Here is a 22,106-nt window from a genome sequence, read left to right on the forward strand (position 1 = left end):
GGCTCTAGAATCAGACAGATCCAGGTTTTGAAACTCAGTTCTACTACTTACTAGCAGTGTGACCTTCCAAAAGTTCCTTCTCTGAAAGCCAGTTTCCTTATCTGCAAAAAGGGAAATAACTAACCTGTAGGCAACCCTGTGAGGTAGGGGGAGACAGTGTATAGTATAAAGCATTCTGCATAAAGAAGGTATTTAATCAATGTCCCCTTTAGTTTAATAGTGGAAGTAATAATTATTCATAACTCTTTTACAAGCTAGGATTCTACAACAAAGACAGATCAAAATTAGAAAATAATTGACCCAAACAGCATCATATATACCTTTACGCCACACTATTTTTTTTACAATTTTACATTAGCCTGAAGGTACAGAGACTCCCTATGTCTTCTAAACCACTGGCGAGCATGGTACAAAAGCCATTGACTATGACATACTGTACCTTTTGGTTTGATTTCTCTTTCCTTGAATGGTTAAAACGTGTAAGCTAACACAAACCTGTCACAGTCCGCTGGCCATCACTTAGGTTATTCCACCACTTGTTAATCTAAAACAGAAGGAGAACTGCATATCACCACAAGGTACATGGCCAACAGACATAATAAATTTGTGGCAGAGTGGAAAGCATGCATAGGTGCCTTACACTAGACTGATTAGCTGCGTGAGCTCAGACAGATTACTCCTGAACTTCAGTTTCCTAATTATAAAATGGACAGTGTTAGCAGTAGTGTCGTAAGAACTATCGACAAAATAAAGCACTTACCATACTATCAAATATTGCTAAGTGTCAAGTAAGTGTTTATTCACCAAGCTCCAATCTAGTTTTAAAATTCTGAGAATATTTTCTAATAAAATTGCCTTTTTTTAGGTGTACTAATAGTACTGAGGTTTAGAAAAAGAGAGACTAAGAATCATAATCTATCAGGGACACACACTGAACTTTTTATGGATGAAACAGGCCTAGGATTTGCTTCATAGTAATCAGGGTGGGGAAGGAAGGGAAAAAAAGGGACTAGATGAAAAACAAAGGTGGACATGTGTCGATCACCACTGAAGCTGAATAACAGGAGTTCATTATACTATTCTCTTTATATTTTTTATCCGTTTGAATTAAAGTTTTTAAATAAAAAACATATTGTACTAAAAAATGAGCCAGGCTTTGTATATGAATTCAGAAAAGAAGTCCAAGGTTTAAAAAAATGTTACAGATCAATACGCATATGGATCCATGCACGACAACAACTATGTTTCTATAACTATAATCACACTGTGTCTGAGCTCTCAGACCTCACTCACTACATATGTAGTGTATGGCGGGGCTTCCCCAGACTTTGCTTCCCATGTGACATTAATCTATTGTTTCAAAATTCTCCAGTGGGCATGGATTTTATATTTTATGGCCTACCATGTAACTATAATAAACATCCATCTTTAGATGAAGATTATGTATATTGCCTCTGTCATTTTGGTCATTCTAAAGAGGCACTTTGGGTATCAAAACTTTATAGTGCAATCGTGCTAGAAACCTGTAACTTTCTAAGGGATCTGGGATTATGGAATAGGTTAGTTTTACTATTTCTCAAACACACTGAATTGAATAAAGATCACTACTTATTGCAGTTTTTCACCTATATATATTAAATCCATTGCTCTGCTGACATAAAGCCTCTCCATAACAGGTAGATATCATGCTTCTTATTTGTGTCTATGGGAAGGTGAAATGAATCCTTCTCCCTACTTAAAGGGATCTTTCATTAGGAAAAAGAAAACCCAAGGCTGCCCCCTCAGAATCTTGCTGGCCAGGATTGGGTTCATAGTAAGCAGAAAACTGAAGAGGACATAGACCCTCTCTCCAAACTGGAGGGTCAGTGTGTCATAAAAAAATGAAGGTGCTTAAAAACCACATGCACCTGGATCCACATAACAGTTTCTGCACCCAGAATTCACCATTAGGTATTGTCAAGTGGAATAAATAAAATAAGTGTTTTGTCTAAAAGGCAGTATTTTTCAAACAATCATTTAAGGGGAAAGAGGGCCATCAACTTGCATATGAAAAAAGGGCAAAAAGCCCTGCATTTTTGCGCTCTTCCTGCACTCTCATCCTCTGAGCACAGTCAGAAACACTCAACGGCCAGTATTTACCAGAGGCACATAAACATCACGTCATTAAGAAGCTTTTTAAAATCCACATAATTCTCTACCCCTAAGATATAAGTATTTTAGGAAACTGCCTGTAATTCCAATAATCCAGCAAGCTGACGTTAAGTAAAACTGGCTCTTAAACTTTAGTAAGCCTGGGAGAGGTGCCAAAACATTAACAAATATCCCTGGTGATTCTTGATACACATGGGTAGAGGGACAAACTGCTTGGAATGCTGTCAAGTACAACACTGCCAGATATACAAAATATTAATAAATACATGATTGTAAAGAAGAATATTAAGGGCCATGATTTCACATCTACTGATTTAATGTTGCCATTAACTAAAAACACTTCATAAGTAACCAGACCAAGAACTGTTATTGAAAAAACGAAGAAAGCCATGTTTATCTTTACCTCCTTTCTGAAGTCTCCTTCCTTTTGTGGTCTTATGCTATCCAACCAATCAGCTTTTATGCCATCAAAATAACTCTGGACCCTGGATTTCAGTGATTCGTATTGCCAAATAGCAGCCGTTCCAAATGCACAGCCTGTAAACTACATAAAATACATCACGGAATAAATTTAAGAGTGCACAGTTCCAAGAATAGTAACTACTGCATTTTCATTGCTTTTAACGAATCAACAAAGGAACAACTGGCACAGTGAAACCTATTTGGTGAAAATAACACTTGTTTCTCATTTTTAACTTCATGGTACCCTGGGGCCTGTTTACAGCTGGAAATTTTCAAAGAAAATTCAAAATATTAACTTAATATCACTTGAAATGTTATACCAAATAAGAGGCCCATAAGTTCTTCCCTAGGGCTTACATAAGTGAATAAGATTCTAACAGCAATTACTAAAATTTATGTTCTCCTGTAATCATTCATGACCCCGAGACACCCAGACCCTTCTAACTGCCCCCCCACCACTCGGCTGTAAGGGCCCGGGCAGGACGGGCAGTGCTTTGACAGTGCACCTGCAGCAGGGAACGAACTCCCAGTGGCCTGAGCTCTTACCCCGACAGTGAAAAACAAAGGCTTCACGAGAGTCCTTATAGGATAGGGAGAAGGGTAAAAGATTGTTTCTTCTACAGGAGGAACCAAAGCACTCCTCTTGTATGCTTCACCACTTGTTCCTGTGTCTGATTTTCGAGGTTCACCCTTCCTGGGTGCTTTTCTGAATCCACATCTTTGCTGAATAAAGAAGTTAAACCTAGAGGGGAAAATAATAGATTAGAAACAGAGCTGCAAAAAAGAGAGGGAAAAGAAACAGAGCTGCATCTTGCAAACATCAGCGCCTCTATCAGCCTCCCACTCAGCCTGCCACCTCAGTTTACTCACATTCAACAGCCCCAAAGAAGCCAAAACGCCTACTCCCATGCAGGATTTAAGGTCAGATCACTGAACTGTTCCCCTTTGAAAAAGGGTGACATAAACTACAGCAACTTTAGAGAGAATTTATTTGGGTTGTTATTGTATATCAATCAACAAAATAATTTGTATCAGTCCTCCAGAGTTGGCAGTCCCATAAAAAGCTGAAGAAGCCCTGACTGGTGTGGCTCAGTGGGCTGGGTGCCATCCCTGCTACCCAGGGTACATTCATATGCTGCAGGGTCTGGAAAGCTAAAAGAGTATTTCCCAGGTGGTAAACGCACAATACAGTGTACAGATGATGTGCTGTTGAACGGTGCACTTGAAATCTGAGTAATTTTGTGAACCAGTGTCACCCCAATGAATTCAATAAAAAGGAAAAAAAATAAAAACTTTATTTTCAAGCCCTGGCCAGCGTAGCTCAGTGGATTGAGCCGGGCTGCAAACCAAAGTGACGCAGGTTCGATTCCCAGTCAGGGCACATGCCTGGGTTGCAGGCTGTCACCCCCAGCAACCTCACATTGATTTCTCCCTTTCTCCCTCCCTTCCCTCTCTAAAATAAATAAATAAATAAACAAAAATCTTTAAAACAAAACAAAACTTTATTTTCCAGGTATCCTTTTGGTTAGGGTTCCATATGTGATCAGGGTCTGCTAATCAGATACACTGGCACAATACCTGAATCAGAAGTGAGTTTGGTGACAAGACAGGACATGAGGCATCAATTTTGCTACTGAAAATAATGGAGGAAATAGCAGTTTTACTTTGGTCAAGAGATCCTGATTTGGCAGCAGCTTCTCCAGTAGTTTCATTATTGCATATATACTGCTCTAAAACCATAATCTACTATTTCTCATGAGTGTGTAAGTTAGCTGACGCAGCTGAGCAGTTCTGCTGGTCTCATCTGGGGTCACTCATAGCCAGTCATGTGACCACTCAACTGGAGCTAGAGTCTAAGATGTCCTCACTCCCATATCTGGAGTATTAGTACTGACTGTCAACGGGCCCCCTTTCTTCAAAAGGTCCCTTAGTTATCAGTAGTCTAACAGGGGCTTCTAACATGGCAGTAGGAGTGTTCCGAGGCAAAAGGCTAAAGCTGCAAGGCTGCCTGGGGCCTAGACCCTGGACCTTGCACGTTCGTTCTGCCACATTCTACTAGTCAAAGCAAGTCACAAGGCCAACCCCACTCCAAGGAGTAGGGAAATAGACTACAACTCTGGATGAGAAGAGCTGTAAATGACTGTGGCCATGCTTTTTAATCTACTGCATCAGCAGTGGAAGAGACAGTTATGACTGTGAAAGCTTAGTCTAAAACACTAATTCTCAAACTTGGTTCCTGAAGAGTAGTAGAATATGCCACCTCAAATACGCTACTTTAACCTAAGAGTTATTTTTAACTGAAGCCAACTGAGTCCCGTAAAGGCCCAGACAGATATCAGAAAGTGCCCTGACCTGCCCCTATTTGCCTAAAAGGATATAAATTTGTAAAGGGGTACCCATCCTAGGTTAACACACCTTTGAAAATGCCCCCCCCACCTTTAGAAAGATTTTATCTATTCATTTTTAGAGAGAGGAAAAGAGAGGGAAAAAGAGTGGAAGAGAAATATTAATGATGTATGAGAGAAACATCAATCGGCTGCTTTTCCCACACCCTGAACTGAGGACTGGGCCCACAAAACAAGCATGTGCCCTGATTGGGGTATCGAATCAGAGACCTTTGGGTTCATAGGCCAGCACTCAATCCACTGATCCACACCAGCCAGGGCTGAAATTCCCCGCTTCTGACTTCCGGTCAAAATGGTGGTGTAGGCAGGGCTTGCCTCTTCGTATAACCACATAAAAATTACAACTAAAATATATAACACCCATCACTCAGAACTATCGATATCAAGTTGAATGGAGGTCTGACAACTACGGAATTAAAGAAACCACATCCATCCAGACAGGTAGGAGGGGTGCAGACAAGGAACAACCTGGTCCCTCACCCACATGTGGTGTATAAATATTCAGGAGAGGTATCTCAGGAGCAAGGAGTCCCAGTCCACACCAGGCCCCACACTGGGTCCAGGATTCCAGTGCCAGGAAGGTAGACCCACAACTTCCGGCTGCAAAAACCAGCAGGGATCAAGTCTGTGGAATAAACTGCTGGATCCCACACAGTTCCTCTTAAAAGAACTCACACACAGACTCACCTACTCAGACTCACTCCCTCCGAGCTCCAATACCAAGGTAGCAGCTTGAAAGGCACCAGTTGACATAGAGGAAGGAACTGAAAATGACTGGCATCAAGGCAAACAGAGATCACTGTCCCTTTTCTAAACCTTCCTCCCACAGAGCTGGCAAACAGGTTCCATATCTGACACTCAACCTGGCTGACACTGTATGACCTGCCTTAGAGATCCCCAGAGACTCCGCCTCACCCAACTTCCGGGCCCACCCAAGATGTGTTTCCTTATGGATAGCTGGTAATGGCTTATGCTTCACAACTTCTAAAATCCTCTCAAACAAGCAACAGCTGGCCTCAGTGAGCCCCAAACCAGGCATTAGCAGCAGCCAGCCTAGGAATCTCCAAGCCCAGTAAAAGTAGCACCCATCTCAGATTGCTTTATAGCTAGGCAGGGTGGCCCAAGGCAAAACACAAGTGGGAGCTGACCTAGGCCAGAACCTCACAGGAACCCCTGAGGCAGCCCACCAATGGACAGCTAGAGACCACTTTGGAGCACCACCACTTTGTCCCTGCATAGCTCATCCTCCATGGAAAGCAGAGGTTGATGGTCAGTGGTCACAGCCAGTCCTTGCAGCTGACTGCCTGGGTAAATCCCTCCCACTGATCTGCCAACAGCAACCAAAGCTCAACTACAAGAGGAGGGTATACTTAGCCCACATGAAGGGCATACCTCACATACCCAACTTGGGTGATGGGGTGACTGTGCCACTGGACCCTTATAGGACACCTACTACATTAGGCCACATAACCAAGACACAGAGTCAAAGCAGCTCTACCTAATACATAGAAAAAAAGGGCCCTGGCTGGCGTAGCTCAGTGGATTGAGCACGGGCTGGGAACCAAAGTGTCTCAGGTTAGATTCCCAGCCAGGGTACATTCCTGGGTTGTAGGCCATAACCCCCAGCAACTACACATTGATATCTCTCTCTCTCTCTCTCCCTCTCTAAAAAAAAAAAATAAAATAAATAAAATCTTAAAAAAAAAAGTAGTATTTAAAAAAAAAAAAGAAAAAAAGGGATCCTGCCAAGACGAGGAGACAAAGGAACATGGCCCAAATGAAAGAACAGACCAAAACTCCAGAAAAAGTCAAACGGAATGGAGATAAGCAATCTATCAGATGCAGAGTTCAAAACATTGGCCATAAGGATATTCAAAGGAACTCAGTGAGAACTTCAACAGCATAAAAAAGATCCAGTCAGAAATGAAAGATACACTAATTGAAATAAAGCCCAACTTAAAGGGAAACAACAGTAAAGTGGATGAAGCCAAGAATCAAATCAATGATTTGGAACATAAGGAAACAAACAAACAAATGAAATCAGAACAACAAGAAAAAAGAATCCCCCCAAAAATAAGCAGCCTCTAGGACAACTTCAAATGTTCTAATATTTGTATCACAGGGGTGCCAGAAGGAGTAGAGCAAAAGCAAGAAACTGGAAATCTATTTGAAAAAATACTGAGAGACAACTTCCCTAATTTGGTGAAGGAAATAGGCATGCAAGTCCAGGAAGCACATAAAGTCCCAAACAAGATGGATGCAAAGAAGGAAGCCCTCTCCTAGACACATCACAATTAAAACGCCAAAGGTTAAAGATAAAGTGAGAGTCTTTAAAGCAGCAAGAGAAAAGAAGTTAACTACAGAGGAGCTCCCTTAAGCCTGTCAGCTGATTTCGCAAAAGAAACTTTGCAGGCTAGACGGGACTGGCAAGAAATATTCAAAGTCATAAAAACTTGGGACCTACAGCCATGCTTGCTCTACCCAGCAAAGCTATTATTTAGATTGAAAGGCAGAAAAAGAGCTTCCCAGACAAGAAAAAACTAAAGGAGTTCATCATCAATTATATGAAATGCTAAGGGACTTATTTAAGGATGATCAAAACTATGGACGATAAAGTGACAATACATACCTATCAACGATTGAACCTAAAAATCAAACTAAGCAATCAAGAACAGAGACTGAATCATTTCTCTCTTCAAGAGACAGAAACAAAATTCTCTCTACTGAGAGCATTTTGATGGTGGCCAGCAAGAAGGGGGTGTGGGGGAATGAGCGGAGAGGGTATTAGGAAGTATAAGCAGGTAGTCACAGAATGGCCGTGGAGATGTAAAGTACAGTGTAGGGAATGGAGTAGCCAAAGAACTTATACTCATGACCCATGGACATGAACAAGGTATGGGGATTGCCTGAGGGAGCGGGGGTTGCTGGGTGGAGCGGAGGCAAAGGGGGGATAAACTAGGACAACTGTAACAGCATAATCAGTAAAGTATAATTAAAAAGAAGAAATTCCCCCTTTCAGACCCTTCTTTCTTTTGTATATTCTTTTTATTTTTGTTTTTTAATAGTTCATTTTATTGTATTTTTTCCATTACTACTTATCCCCCATACCCCCTTCCAACCCCCCCACACCCCCTAATCACCTCACTGTTGTACTAGACCCCTTCTTCTAAAGCCTGTGAGAGCACATAATCTTAATTATTTTGTAATCCAATCACGCTTACTTCCTCCCTCTTCCATGTAATTTTCCTTATTCCCCCCCTTTAATTTCAAATGCATAACAAATTTACAAAACTGGTCTTCTCCAGAGCATTTGAGATCCTGCTCCTCAGCATAAGTTATCAGTTGGGCTCAAATAACTTGCAAAACACCCTTTTCTCCCCTATACTACATATTAGAATTGCCTGGTGAGCTCTTAAAAATACAGGCATACCTCATTGTATTGCTCTTCAACTTTACTGCACTTCACAGATGCTGCAGCTACAAATTGAAGGCAAGCCCCTCCACCAGCACAAAGATTACAACTCACTTTATTACAGCTCCCTTTATTGAGAGTCGCTTTATTCCAGTGGTCTGGAATTGAAACTGTAATAGCTCCAATTTATGCCACACTTAGAAATACCAGAGCTCCCCTGCACACCAATTAAACAGTCTCCAGGGGTGGGACTGAAGCATCAATTTTTTAAAGGGCTCCCCAGGTCATTCACACCTGCTGTCAGAGTTGCCACGTATCAAAAGTATGGAAAGACTTTATTTAGTGTGCATGCAAATCACCTGGAGATCCTGTTAAATTCAAGTTCTAACTCAGTAGGTCTGAGATGGGGTGAATCTGAGATTCTGTATTTCTAAACAATTCCTAAATTATGGACTGACAAAATATGGTCTGAAGGGTAGATTTGCCCCACCAGCTAAGAATGGTTTTTGCAATTTATTTATTTACTTACTTACTTGCTTATTTATTTATTTAAAACCCTCGCCAAAAGACATGCTCACTGACGAGAGGGAAGGAGGGAGAAAAATCTACGAGAGAAACAGGATTGCTTGTATCCCCTACGCCCCCAAACCAGGAATCAAACCCGCAACCTTTTCCTGTATGGGACCACGATCCAACCAACTGAGCCACCCGGCAAGGGCTCAACTATACTTAAAAAACAAACAAATAAAAAGAGGCCAAAAAAAAAAAAAAAAAAAAAAAAGCTTAGCGAATAAAAAGATCAAAATCTCCAAAGGAAGGAAAAGAGGAAAAAGGAAGGAGAGAGGGAGGTGGAGACAAAAGCGAAGAGGAAGACACACAGAAACTGAGAGGAAGAGGACCAGATTGAGACGGAGCGTGAAGGAGAGAGAAAGAGAAAGAAGAAAGCGAGAGGGAGAAAGAAAAGAAAGGAAAAGAGGGCGGGAATGAGGGGTCCAATATCTTCCTCGCGGGGTTGGGAGCCGGGTCACGCAATCAGCACTCAGAGATCAGTTCCCCTTCCGGTCACGTCCCTCCCGATGGGAAAGGGGACTGTGCGGGCTCACGGACACAGCTGGACGGGGCTGGTCACTGAGCACCCGGGGCATGGGGGCACGGCGAGAAGCGAGAACTGTACAGAGGCGAGAAAATAAACGGGGAGGGAAGAGAAGAAGGGACCGAAAAGGCTATAGGATGTGCCGGAAGCGGCAAGAGAGGCTCGCATGGCCTCCGCCCTCGAGGATGCGTGGCCAGAGCTAAGGAAAGAGAGGCGAGAAGCCTAGAGCAGCGGTCAGTACCTGCGTCCGAGCAGCCGCGGCGAGGCGAGGGTTACAGGGAGCTTTTCGCAGCTGCGGCAGCCCCCCGGCGCGGCCCACGCCCAGCCACAGCCCCAGCTTCTCTGCGCCCAGCCTCGCCACGCCATCTTCCCAACCTCTGCCCCACCATGGCCCGACCTTACCAAACCCGACCGCGGAACCACTTCCGGGGCGAAGGAGGAAAAAAACAAACACAAAAACCATAGAGTGGCGAGAAACAGCCTAGAGCGCCCCCGCGCGGCTGAGCCGCTGCCGAACCAACCCAGGGACTGGGGACTAGCTCCCAGGCTGGGTAAGCCGGGACCTCGGAGGGGCTTGGAAGAGCGGCCCGCCCTCCACCCTATTTTCAGGTTAAGAGGGAAAACTAGCATTTATTGAGAAATGCCAAGCTCCAGGCACTTTCTCTAGTGTTATTGTACTAATCCTCCCCAAACTCTTGAGGTCGATATTTATTACTGTTTTGCAGTGGCTCAGAGGTTCAAAGAGAAGCAAGTTTTCTCAATTACTATTTTTTTCTGAATTTCACCATTTCATGTTATGACACACTTAAGAGGATGTACCTCATAGCTTTAATAAAAAATCTAAGCCTGAAATGAAAATATGGATTCTAGATAAAACTCCACCTTCAAGACCCAGCCCTTGCTACCTGTCAATCAGCTTAATTTCCTGCCACTCCATCACTCCCTTCGACCCTAGCAGAACCACACTGAATCGTTTGCAATTAGAAAGACACCTACTTCTCCTGGGTTTCTATTTCTCCCAGAGTTCACATACCATTGTCTCTCCCTTCTCAACCTACCTAACCAACTTGTCCTGAAGACGAACCCCAATCATCACCACCTTTAGGAGGCTATAATCAGTAAAAAGTTTCCCTTGACTAGTGAGGTCTGAAAATTAGCTGCCAATGACAAATTAACAGAAGAAAAGCACACAAATCTTCTTACCGAATTTTTACAATGCACATGGGGGTTTCCACAAGAGAATGAAATGAAGTGACCAGAGCAGAAAGCTTTTATAACTTTTAGAAAAAGAATAATTCGTGACTGACAAGACAATGGGGTTTGCACTAGGGGTAGTCCACCTAAGGCTAGGTAGTCCTCATCTTGCTTAACTTAAAGGATAAGAGTTTCTAAAGGTTTGTTTGTGGATTACTGGCGCATGCTCTCTTGTCTCTGGGTTTATTAAAAATCTGATCCAGGAAAGGAGACATTTACTTCTTGCCTTTAGGCAGAGAAGTGGAAACATTTTCTGCATTTGCTGCTTCTCAATTGCCTTTAGCCCAAAATAACTTTTATGTCAAAGAGGCCTACTTTATGGCAGCACATTCTGGTTTCCCTTAAGGCCCTTCCTAGACCTTCACTTTAATTTAGATGACCTTTATTTGTGCTTCTATACTGCTCTATGCATATTAGTACAATAGCATTGCATTCATTCCATCAATATTTATTAAGCATGCCTACAGTATGCCAGACAATGTACTAATTCTGAGATGTATTTTAGAAAGTACTAACTCTGACCTTGAAACCGGAAAAGTCGGCCTTTGTGTAGCCTGTCACTACTAGAACCAATAAGCAGAGACAGGGATTGAATCTTTTTTTTAAAAATTTATCTTATTTTATTTATTTTTAGAGAGGGAGGAAGAGAGGGAGAAATACCTCGATGTGTAAGAAAAACACTGATCAGTTGCCTCCTGCACGCCCCCAACTGGGGACCTGTCCCACAATCCAGGCAGGTGCCCTTGACCAGGAATTGAACTAGCATCCCTTCTGTCTGCAGGACAATGCAGACCCACTGAGCCACACCAGTCAGGGTGGATTGAATCTTTATGGGCACTTCATTCAGATAACCTTCGGTTTGAGAAGACCGAGGGTTATGTGCCCTAACATACTGTCTTACATTTCCTTTTAAGCCAGCCTTTTAATAAGGAGGAAAAGTGTTGGGAACCGCCTTGCCTGGTTTTAGGAGCTGTAACCCCCCATGGTTAAGGCTGAGTGAGAGACCTCTAGACCAGAAGCCACTAAGGAGACAAAGCTTATCTCCCTGGCAGGAGCGCCACTTCTGCTCCTTGCCTGGCCCCCATTGCTTGGTTGGTTAGCCAATGATGGGTAAGATCCCTCATGGGAGGGACCCCCTAAGACACGCACAATTATGTTGGAAGGCCCTCAGGGAAGGACCTGGGGGACTGTGGGAAAAGGGGGTGATCAACCCTCGCCCCTCAGCTTTGACAAAGCCTGAGTCCTCATTCTGCCTGCAAGAAGTCTCCTAATCTCTCAGCTGCCTTGCCTCCTCTGCCTGATTTAAGCCTGTAACAATGACAAAGGGCGGTGCAGCCCTGTGCTGGAAATGGCGGGCTTCCCTGGGTAATTAGGCCTGAGAAAGGATATGTAAAATCCTGTGAAGCCTGCTTTGCTGAGGATGCTCTTAATTAGATTATAAAGGCTGGGGGGCAGGAAATGAGTTTAGTCTCTTAAGTTTTGTAGCTTTTTAGGTGATAGACCCTGACTCAGTGTGAGCCCTTTTAGTTCTTTGAACGTTATCTGTCATCTGAGCCTCACTGCCAGACAATGATTAATAAGCTGTATCTGTATTCCTACCCTCCCAAAATTAATAAAAGCCTGTTCAGGCAGGGGCGTGGGGCGCTATCCTCTTGAGACAGTGGCCAGGCCGCTCCGAGGCACCCTCCCCTTGAGAGGGTAGCCATGCCATTCCTTTTCCTCCACAGGACTCGGTAGTCCGTGTGAATTTCTCTCGTGTCTCATCCATCCACAACGCCGCGGATACTGCTGGCCAGTATCCGCATCAGAAAAGTGTAGTTAAGGGATTGGGGAGTTCAGGAAAGAGGTTAATCAGATAAAGCTGCAGTCTGGCAATTTCCCTAACATCCTTTCATCTGTTTGTCACACATGGGCACAGGCAACCAGGTTCTTGGAGATTTGGGACAAAGAATTGAACCGAACTCATAGTGTTTATAGCATAAAGGGAGAGAGCAGATTTATTAAGTGATAGTACACTCCACAGAACATGGGAGTGAGCCAACTCTGAGCGGAGATTGACCTCTGGGGCTGGAGGGATTCTATTCTTATAGGGTGGATCCTTCCTGGCTAGTTTTGGTGGGCTTTTATTGCACATGTACAAGTAGTTGTATTACTTTACAGCTACTGCTCATGTGGTCTCCCATGATTTCCCTTGGTTGGCCACCAGGGAAAGGGGTCGCACAATGTTAATTTATTGTAATGCTATTATAACAAAGCAGGCGTCATGTAGCATCTTCTGTGCAGGTGCATTTATGAGTCACCATGATTCAGCGCTTTTCCAGATAGCATGCACAGCCGGCCTTAGAACAGGGTTTCTGTCCTATGTCATTGTCCCTCATCTTAGCCCTGGGGCACCTCCGGAGTTTCCTCCTTCCTAACTATCTCCTGCCTCGTGCTGACTGGTGATTTTCTATCTAGGTCCTGTGTCCTGTGTCCTGTGTCCTGGGTGATTTTATTTATTTGTGTTTCAGGGATGTCTCTCCCTGGAACACAATGGCTTGGATACCACCTTGATTGCTTACAGTCTCTTCTGGAACACAAAGTTCAATTGCTTGTGGTCTCCTGGAATCAGAGAGGGCTGTACCTTTAGGTCTGAAGCAAAGGCTTTTTACATGCATTAACTACTAAGCTTATTAACTATTAGCTAAAACTAAAATTTTCTAATTCTTGAGTTTCCCCATCAACATCACAGAGATCCTACTTTATTGGGAGATAAAAGAATCAACTAAATAAACAGGCAATTGCAGTGTGTTGGGGGAAGTGCTATGATCAGAGAAGCAGAAGGCTCTGTGGGAGCTCATGGAGGGGAAACAGCACAGGTGAGAGGTGCGGAGCGGGAGGCAGGGTGAAGACTTCCCAGAGAAGCTGGAGGGAAGGACCAAAGTGTTCTAGAGAGAGGGAATAGCATTGGTGATGTCTTCCAGGGTATGACTTATTTGAGAAAGTAAAATAAAATCACTTATGTCATAGACGTCCAGTCTGGGATTTTGATTTTACCCCATTTGCAAGACACCCCATCCAATCAGTTTGGATGCTGGCAGAAACCAGGAGACTCTGGAGTTGGAGACTCCACTAATTGGAGGAACACTAATCCCATCATGAGGGCCCCACCCTTGTGACCTCCTCTTCATCCAATTGCCTTCCAAAGATCCCATCTCCAAATAGTATCACTTTGGGGACTAGGGCTTCAACATGTGAACTGTAAGTTTTAGGGAGACACAATTCAGTCCATGACACATTGGAAGAAAAAGATAGTGTTGCCATACAGAACAAAGGCACGCTTACTTCCTATTATAAAAGATTCCAGTTCCCCAAACTCAGCATTCCTCTCCTATAATGTGACCCACCGAGCATGCAGGTGACAGTGAGCCCTCTTCGAGTCCCCCCATGGGAATTGGAACTCAGAGAACTGGCACAAAAATACTGACACTCGGGCTAATGCTATTTCTGTGAGCAGTAAGTTGTCCTTCATCTGTGACCCTAAATTCTTGTGTTTTCTACCAGCTTACGTAAAACTGTGTCAGGCTAACTTGTTAGCTCTCCAGTCAGGCAAAATACCAGAGCTCTCACAGCTCTTGACTGGGACCTGTTGTCAACATAAGAAACATTCAAAACCTGAAGAAAATTTTTATGAGTTTATTTGAGCCAAACTGGTGACAGTTGCTGGGAGGCAAGATTAAAAAATGTTCTGGAGAATGGCAGTTTTACAGTTTCTTTTTTAAAAAAATTATTTATTTTTATTTAATTTTTAAAAGATTTTATTGACTTATTTTTATAAAGAGGGGAAGGGAGGGAGAAAGAGCGGGAGGAAACATCAGCTGTCTCTCACACACCCCACAACTGGGGACCTGGCCCACGACCCAGGCATAGTCCCTGACCGGGGGTCAAACCTGACAAATGTCAGTTCCCAGGTTGGCACTCAATCCACTGAGCCACACCAGCCAGGGCTACAGTTTCTTTCATGGATTTGTAGTCAAGGAAGAGTACTTGAAGGTGGGAGAAAGCGAGCTGGGGACTGGATTATGAGCTAGTTAACAAGTATCTGTGCTCCTGGAGCACAGGTGGCAAACACAAGGCCTGAGGCCAAATCCAGCCCTCCACCTTGTTTTATCCGGCCCGGCACCTTGTTTCTACCAGGCAGCAGCACTGAGCTCTCATTTAACTGTTAAGGAGTAGTTACATTTATACAGTCCTAAAATTACATTCGGCCCTTTGAAGGCAGCCACGAAGCTGATGTGGTCCCCAGTGAAAATGAGTTTGACACCCCTATAACCTTGAGGGTCTGAGAAAGGAGTTTCTGGCACTTCAAAGGTGTATTAACCTAGATGCATAAGAAGAATGGACAGGGTTTGCTTAAGGCAAAGATAAACCTTTTACTAAGGAAGTTGTAGGCCTGGGGCGTGACTACCCAGCATGACCTGCCTAGTTAGGGATTTATGATCGGATCACCCTCTGAGATACTTTCTGTAGAGCCCCTTTTTGTTCACACTGTGAATTTTCCATTTCAGAGAGAGAGCACTTCTGTGGGTGCTGACATGGCTGATGGCTGAAGAGGAAAGAAGCTGGAAATCACTAAAGATGAGGAAGCTCAGAAACTGAGAATCCTGGATGTTGGCTGGGCTGTTTACATTAACTTGGGTCACTAGGGTGACAGCAGGACTTGGAGTGGAATCCTGAGACATCGGTGGAAGAGAGGCCATGAACAGATGATAAATAGTGTTGAAGAAGTGCTAGAGACATAGGGCGGAGTGTCAGCAGAGGAGAAATTCATGCTCAAGGGGATCTGTGGACACCTGATCTGGAAGAATCATCAGGGCATGATGAAGATGGGGTCTACCTCCTGGATGCCAGGGGTCTGCAATTGGGATGTGCTGGATGTTCTCTACCTGTCCCTCTGTTAAAGAACAGGGCCTGGGGGGGTACGATATACTATTACCAAAAGGAACCCCCACCAGGTTTGCTTGTCTGCTGCCAGAGGAAAGATGTCTCTCAATGCCAGAGATTTGTAAGAAGGAAAGGAAATGTTTACTTAAAGCTATACAGACTTAAAGTAGTGACCTAACGTCTTCATTAAAATATCAAAGTCCTTTAGGATACCCACAGATGCACACAGTCCTTCCTTCTCCCTCTGCCCTAAACTGGGGTACCGTATTCTCAGGAAAAATAGAGGCCCATGATCCAGGCTCCCGGCACCATCAGCTGTGTCACTGTCAGAATCTCCAGCTTTGGACCCCAGTTAATCCAAAGTCATGTGGCACCTTCTCATGGCCTACTGGCAAGAGTCCTTTCTCCCTTCCTCCAGGCAAAGTCTCTGTTGCTTCCTAGGCTACGTGGCCAAAGGGAGCACCCCAAAGCCACGTGGTCCTCTTTTACCAAAGCTGCGGGGGTCCCCACTCTGGCAAAACCACGTGGTTGTCTCTCCACCAAAGCTGTGGGGGTCTGCACTCTGCCAAAATGGTGTGGTTCTCTCCTCAATGGCTGCTGAGTCTGGGTTTATGGTTTTTAAAAAAAATTTTAATTTTTAATCTCAGTTCCTTATCCACAAAATAATTCTTTTTAAAATGTTTTATTGATTATGCTATTACAGCTGTCCCATTTTCCCCCCTTCATTCCCCTCCACCCTGCCACCCTCTCCCACCCACATTCCCCCCTTTAGTTCATGTCCATGTGTCATAAGTTCTTTAGCTTCTACATTTCCCATACTATTCTTGCCCTCTCCCGTCTATTTTCTCCCTACTGTCTATGCTACTTATTCTCTGTTCCCTTCTCCCCCTCTCTCCTCCTCCCACTCCCCTGTTGCTAACCCTCCATGTGATCCCCTTTTCTGTGGTTCTGTTTCTGTTCTAGTTGTTTGCTTAGTTGTTTTTTTGTTTGTTTGTTTTAGGTGTGATTGTTAATACTTGTGAGTTTGCTGTCATTTTACTATACATGTTTTTTATCTTCTTTTTCTTAGATAAGTCCCTTTAACATTTCATATAATAAGGACTTGGTGATGATGAACTCCTTTAACTTGACCTTATCTGAGAAGCACTTTATCTGCCCTTCCATTCTAAATGAAAGCTTTGCTGGATAGAGCAATCTTGGATGTAGGTCCTTGCCTTTCATGACTCGGAATACTTCTTTCCAGCCCCTTCTTGCCTGTAAAGTCTCTTTTAAGAAATCAGCTGACAGTCTGATGGGAACTCCTTTGTAGGTAACTGTCTCCTTATCTCTTGCTGCTTCTAGGATTCTCTCCTTCATTTTAATCTTGGGTAATGTAATTATGATGTGCCTTGGTGTGTCCCTCCTTGTGTCCAACTTCTTTGGGACTGTCTGAGCTTCCTGGACTTCCTGGAAGTCTATTTCCTTTGCCAGATTGGGAAAGTTCTCCTTTACTATTTGTTCAAGTGACTTTTCCTCTTGTTGCTCTTCCTCTTCTCCTCCTGGTACCCCTATAATTCAGATGTTGGAACTTTTAAAGATGTACTGGAGGTTCCTAAGCCTCTCCTCATTTTTTTGAATTCTTATTTCTTCATTCTTTTCTGTTTGGTTGTTTCTTTCTTTCTTCTGGTCCACTCCAGTGATTTGAGTCCCAGTTTCTTTCCCATCACTATTGGTACCCTATGCATTTTCCTTCATTTCACTTGGCATAGCCTTCATTTTTTCATCTAATTTGTGACCCAATTTAACCAATTCTGTGAGCATCCTGATCACCAGTGCTTTGAACTGTGCATCTGATAGGTTGGTTATCTCTTCATCACTTAGTTGTATTTTTTCTGGAACTTTGATCTGTTCTTCTGTTTGGGTCTTTTTTTTTTTGTCTTGACACACCTGTTGCATATGAGGGGCAGAGCCATAGGTGTTCACCAAGGCAGGACAACCCAGGTCGCAGCACTGTGATGCATCACAATGTGGGGGAGGGGTCCGAGAGTGAACAATGTTGCTTGCTCTGCTCTCTATTGGATTTCAGTCACTTTCCCCGCTTCCCCCAAGCAAACTGGGCTGTTCTGGTGCTGATTCCCATGTGGGTGGGCTTGTGTACATCCTGAGACCCTGTGGGTCCCTCCAATGAACTCTCCTTTGAGGCTGGGAGTCTTTCCTGGCACTTCAACCCCTACAGGTGTTTTTAATTGGTGTTTTGAGGTCTTATTTCCCTGCACTGGGACCCTGGGTTGCGTGGTCTGTCTCACTCCCCAGTTTTGCTGGTTTATTTGCTGGGTTTATCTGCCCGCGAATGTGGGACCACCCGGTCAGCTGCCTTGCACACCGCACCCCTCCACAAACTGCCGCCTCGCTATGTCTGCCCGCTGCCACCCTGCACCCAGGGTCTGCTAGCCGCCACCTGCGTGCCCAGGGTCCGCCCACTGCTGTCTTGCGCACTTGGAGTCCGCAAGCCACCGCTTTTTTTGCTGCGACCCCTCTCTGCCCCTCCTACTGGTCTGGATGAATGTGTCTACTTTAACACCTTAGTTGTTGGACTTCCATACAGCTGAATGTTCTGTCAGTTCTGGTTGTTATTCTGTTTCTAAATTGTTGTTGTCATTATTTTGGTTGTACAAGGAGGCACAGTGTGTCTATCTACGCCTCCATCTTGGCCGAAAGTCCCAAGTCTGGGTTTAAATCCTCATGCCAATCTTCCTCTCCACCCTTATTTCCGACTCCTCTTACAATCAGTTACACCTACCAGCATTCCTGTATTATACCAAGTTCACTGGGCTGCCATCATGAGTCTGGGCAGGCATGGCCCGTGTCATGGAGCCAGTCATCTCCAAGCTCCCACGCAGGAGCTGTAACTCGGGGGATCTGCCCCCAGTTACATCTTGGGTGGAAGTCCCTTCCATCCCCCTGGCTCAGAGCATGGCCACAGCTGTTTAACATATCTATGCAACCAGTTAAAAGTTACAGATATGTTCAATGACCATGCCAGAGGTTAGCTGCAAAGATGTTGCTGTACAAAACAGCTCTGCATGTTCCTTCTCCATGTATCCCTTCCCTCAACTCACACCTGTGGGGGAGTACATCTTATATATCTTTCTAATATTTCCTGGACACCTTGAGTTCTGGACTGCATCCCAAATCCCTATTTGGGGCCCCCTCTCGGCTGCACCCTGTTACACCTACAGATCATCCTTCTATGTTGTTCCAGGCCTCCAAAGACTGACCTTTATAAACCACATCAACGCACTCTTGCCCTCTGGCTTTCAGCTGGACTCAGCCAATTGCAGGTACCAACAGGAGACTGGAGCAAGGGAGGAGAAGAGCACTTATTCCGCCCACTCCCTTCCTTCTTGATCTCCATGGGTTTGTTCCTGCATTCTGTGGGTTGGTTCCTGAATTCTGTTACTAAGCTCTTCTTGTTGCTCAGTTTGAGTGAGGGTGCTATTTCTGGCCAGAGCCTGAACTGACACAGGAAGAACAAGCAGTTTCCATTCAAAGGCTGTAGGAGAGGCAGAGTCGTCAGAGGAAAGTCAGGGGTCAGGTTGAGTGGGAAGAATCTGATGACAATGGTCCAGGCACAGGAGTATTCATTATTATCATTTGCCATTTATTGTGCACTTACTATGTACCAGGTACTGTGCTTGGCATTTTACACGCATTATCATATTTAATTAAATCTTAATATAAGCCAAATGAATTGGCATTATTATCCCCACTTTGCAAATAAAACTGAGTTTTACTGGTATTCTGACACTTTGACTCTTGTGGGAGAGAGAGAAGTTTTATTCTACTCTTCTGGGTTCTCCTGGCAGCTTTAATAATCCAACTGACATGAGAGAGATGACCGAGAGAAAAACAACCGAATTTAATTACATAGGTATGTGTGGGAACCCCACATAGAGGAGCCAGAGACCCCATATACATGAGAGGGTTGGAGACAAAACTAAAACAAGGCACATGGGACATTTTGAGCCTCAGGCTTCAGAGGGGAGGAAAGTCATCCACAGGATGGCAAGAAGAGCAGTGGTCCAGTAATTGGATGTTTTCTCTGCCCTACAGCGAACTCATAAATAGTCATTTATGGTAATGTCTTTCATTATGGGCAAAGCCCATTTATACTCTCTATGGGAGGGGTAAAAGTTTCCTGTGAGCCTGCAGGGTCTTGATTGCCTTCAGCTCAAAATAACCCACACGCCAAAAGTAGCACACCTGGGGAAGGCCTATTTTAAACTCCTTTCACACTCATTCCTAGAAATTCAGATAATAATTTCTACCCTGTCACTTTGATGACTTTGTGTGTGTCAGGGACCCAGCTGTACATGCTTGGCTCCCAACACATAGTAACTATCATCATATCGTTATGTGATAATAATTAGAAACTGAGGTGAAAGCCAATACATGGGGCGAGGGGCTTCTGTCATCATCATTTTTATTTTAGGGCCATAAATAAAGATGCAAATTGCTTATGTGTGCGTTTGGGAGAAAGAAAGGCCCACCAGCATGTACTGGGTGCTTATGTGCCAGGCTCTGTGCCGAACATTGTTGCTTAGGACAGGCCTAAGGAACAGCTACTATTATCACCCATTTAACTGATGAGAAAACCAAGGCACACAGAGATAGGTTATTGATAGCAAAGCTGGAACTTTAAACAAGGTCAAAGTTCAAATGAGGGAAAGCTTCCTGGAGGAGTTGGCTTTTGAATGGAGTGACATGGATGTGGCCAGGCTGGATCAAAGAGGAAGCTCCATGGTGGGTGTCAGAGGTGGTGCAAGCTCCAGATAGAGGCCCCAATGGGTGTTTTTCAACTCCATTAAGAAATTAACCTACCTGAAGGTAGTGTCACATCCTACAGATTAAGGGGTAAGCCCCACAAGACTGCTCCCACAAGTTCAGGTCGTGCTTCTAACCAACAGGCTATGGATCAGAGGTTCTCACGATCCCCTTCTTGGTTTGATTGATTTGCTAGAGCAGCTCACAGAACTCAGAGACATATTTACTTATGTTTACCAACTTATTGTAAAAGATATTATAAAGGATACAGGTGATTAGCCATACAAAGGGGTCTGTGCAGCAAGACCCAGAAGGTCCCCAGCACAGGAGCTCCTGACCCCGTGGAACTGGGCGGCACCCCCTCCCAGCATGTGGATTTGTTCATTGACCCGAAAGCTCATCAAATCATTTGTTCAAGAGCTTTCACAGAACTTGATCTGCAGTTTCCCGCACACCTTCCTGTGTGGAGCCGGAAGTTCCAACCTTCTGATTGGGTCACCAGCCCCATTGTGAGGCTACCTGAGGGTTCCATCCTAAATGATCTCATCATCAAAAAGGGCTTCTGATGACTAACAAAAGACATGCCCATCACTTGGGAAATTCCAGGGGGTTGAGGAGCTTTGTGCCAGAAGCAGGGACAAAGGACAAATACCTTTCTTTCCCTTTCTTTCTTTCTTTCTTTCTTTCTTTCTTTCTTTCTTTCTTTCTTTCTTTCTTTCTTTCAGATTTTATTTATTTATTTTTAGAGAGAGAAGGGAGGGAGAAAGAGAGAGAGAGAGAAACATCAATGTGCGGTTGCTGGGGGCTGTGGCCTGCAACCCAGGTATGTGGCCTGACTGGGAATCGAACCAAATACATTTCTTAATACACCCCAGGGCTCTAACAGAAACAGACTGGCAGAGGCCTGGGAGAGTGAGGCGAGAGGCGGCTGAATTAGGACCTGCTTTGTTGTCTCCACCGTAGAGCCTGCCTGGGTCACACACCGCTGCCAGCCTTGGTTGGGATCTCCAGGCCAGAGAGCCCCAGGTTTTCTGCTGCTTTCTGGGACCCCACTTGTCTAGTGGGTCCCAGTCTGGACACCCCCAGCGCTGGGTGTGGTTCCACACAGAAAATGAGGTATCTGTGGGAAAGCTTCAAGATTTCAAAATGCCTAGAGGGACTTGTATATTTGCTTGCAAACAGGCCGGAGGCTAACTAAATACATCAAGTTTCCTTATTTCTGGCTGGAGTTCTACCGCCTCAATGTAGCAGTGATGACTGGTATCCTATTAACTAGAAACACTGGCTTATTCATATGCACATCTTCTAAAAAACTCAAAAGATAAAGGTAAGACATTCCTTTTTTAGAAGTCAGATTTATTGAGGTACGATTTATATAGAATAATATTCGCCCTTTTAAGTGTACAGGTAAATGATTTTTTGACAAACACATACAGCTGTGTAACCGTCACCACAATCAAGATACAGGAAATTTTCATCACCCCAGAAAGTTCCCTTGTGCTGCTTATAGTCTTAAAGCCCTTTCTCTTTTTCTGTAGCTTAATTAATGGATTATGTTTTATTTATTCAACAATTAATTAATCATGTGTCTACAGCAATCTTG

The 22,106-nt window shown here is 44.2% G+C and overlaps 1 protein-coding gene across 1 annotated transcript in view; it reads right to left on the reverse strand.

The window, feature by feature from the left end:
• The window catches only part of PARL (presenilin associated rhomboid like), a 33,929-nt gene extending 23,991 nt beyond the window's left edge, over window positions 1–9,938 (reverse strand). Inside the window, exons 1-4 of the mRNA XM_028504897.2 lie at window positions 9,765–9,938; window positions 3,160–3,355; window positions 2,555–2,695; window positions 496–544 (exon numbers count right to left, since the gene is read on the reverse strand). Coding sequence (XP_028360698.1) covers window positions 496–544; window positions 2,555–2,695; window positions 3,160–3,355; window positions 9,765–9,889 — 511 coding nt within the window. The 5' untranslated portion in view covers window positions 9,890–9,938. The remainder of the gene's footprint in view (window positions 1–495; window positions 545–2,554; window positions 2,696–3,159; window positions 3,356–9,764) is intronic.
• Between the last annotated feature and the right edge of the window lie 12,168 nt (window positions 9,939–22,106).

The sequence above is a fragment of the Phyllostomus discolor genome, chromosome 2 (assembly GCF_004126475.2).
Source record: "Phyllostomus discolor isolate MPI-MPIP mPhyDis1 chromosome 2, mPhyDis1.pri.v3, whole genome shotgun sequence".
In the NCBI taxonomy this organism is placed as follows: domain Eukaryota; kingdom Metazoa; phylum Chordata; class Mammalia; order Chiroptera; family Phyllostomidae; genus Phyllostomus; species Phyllostomus discolor.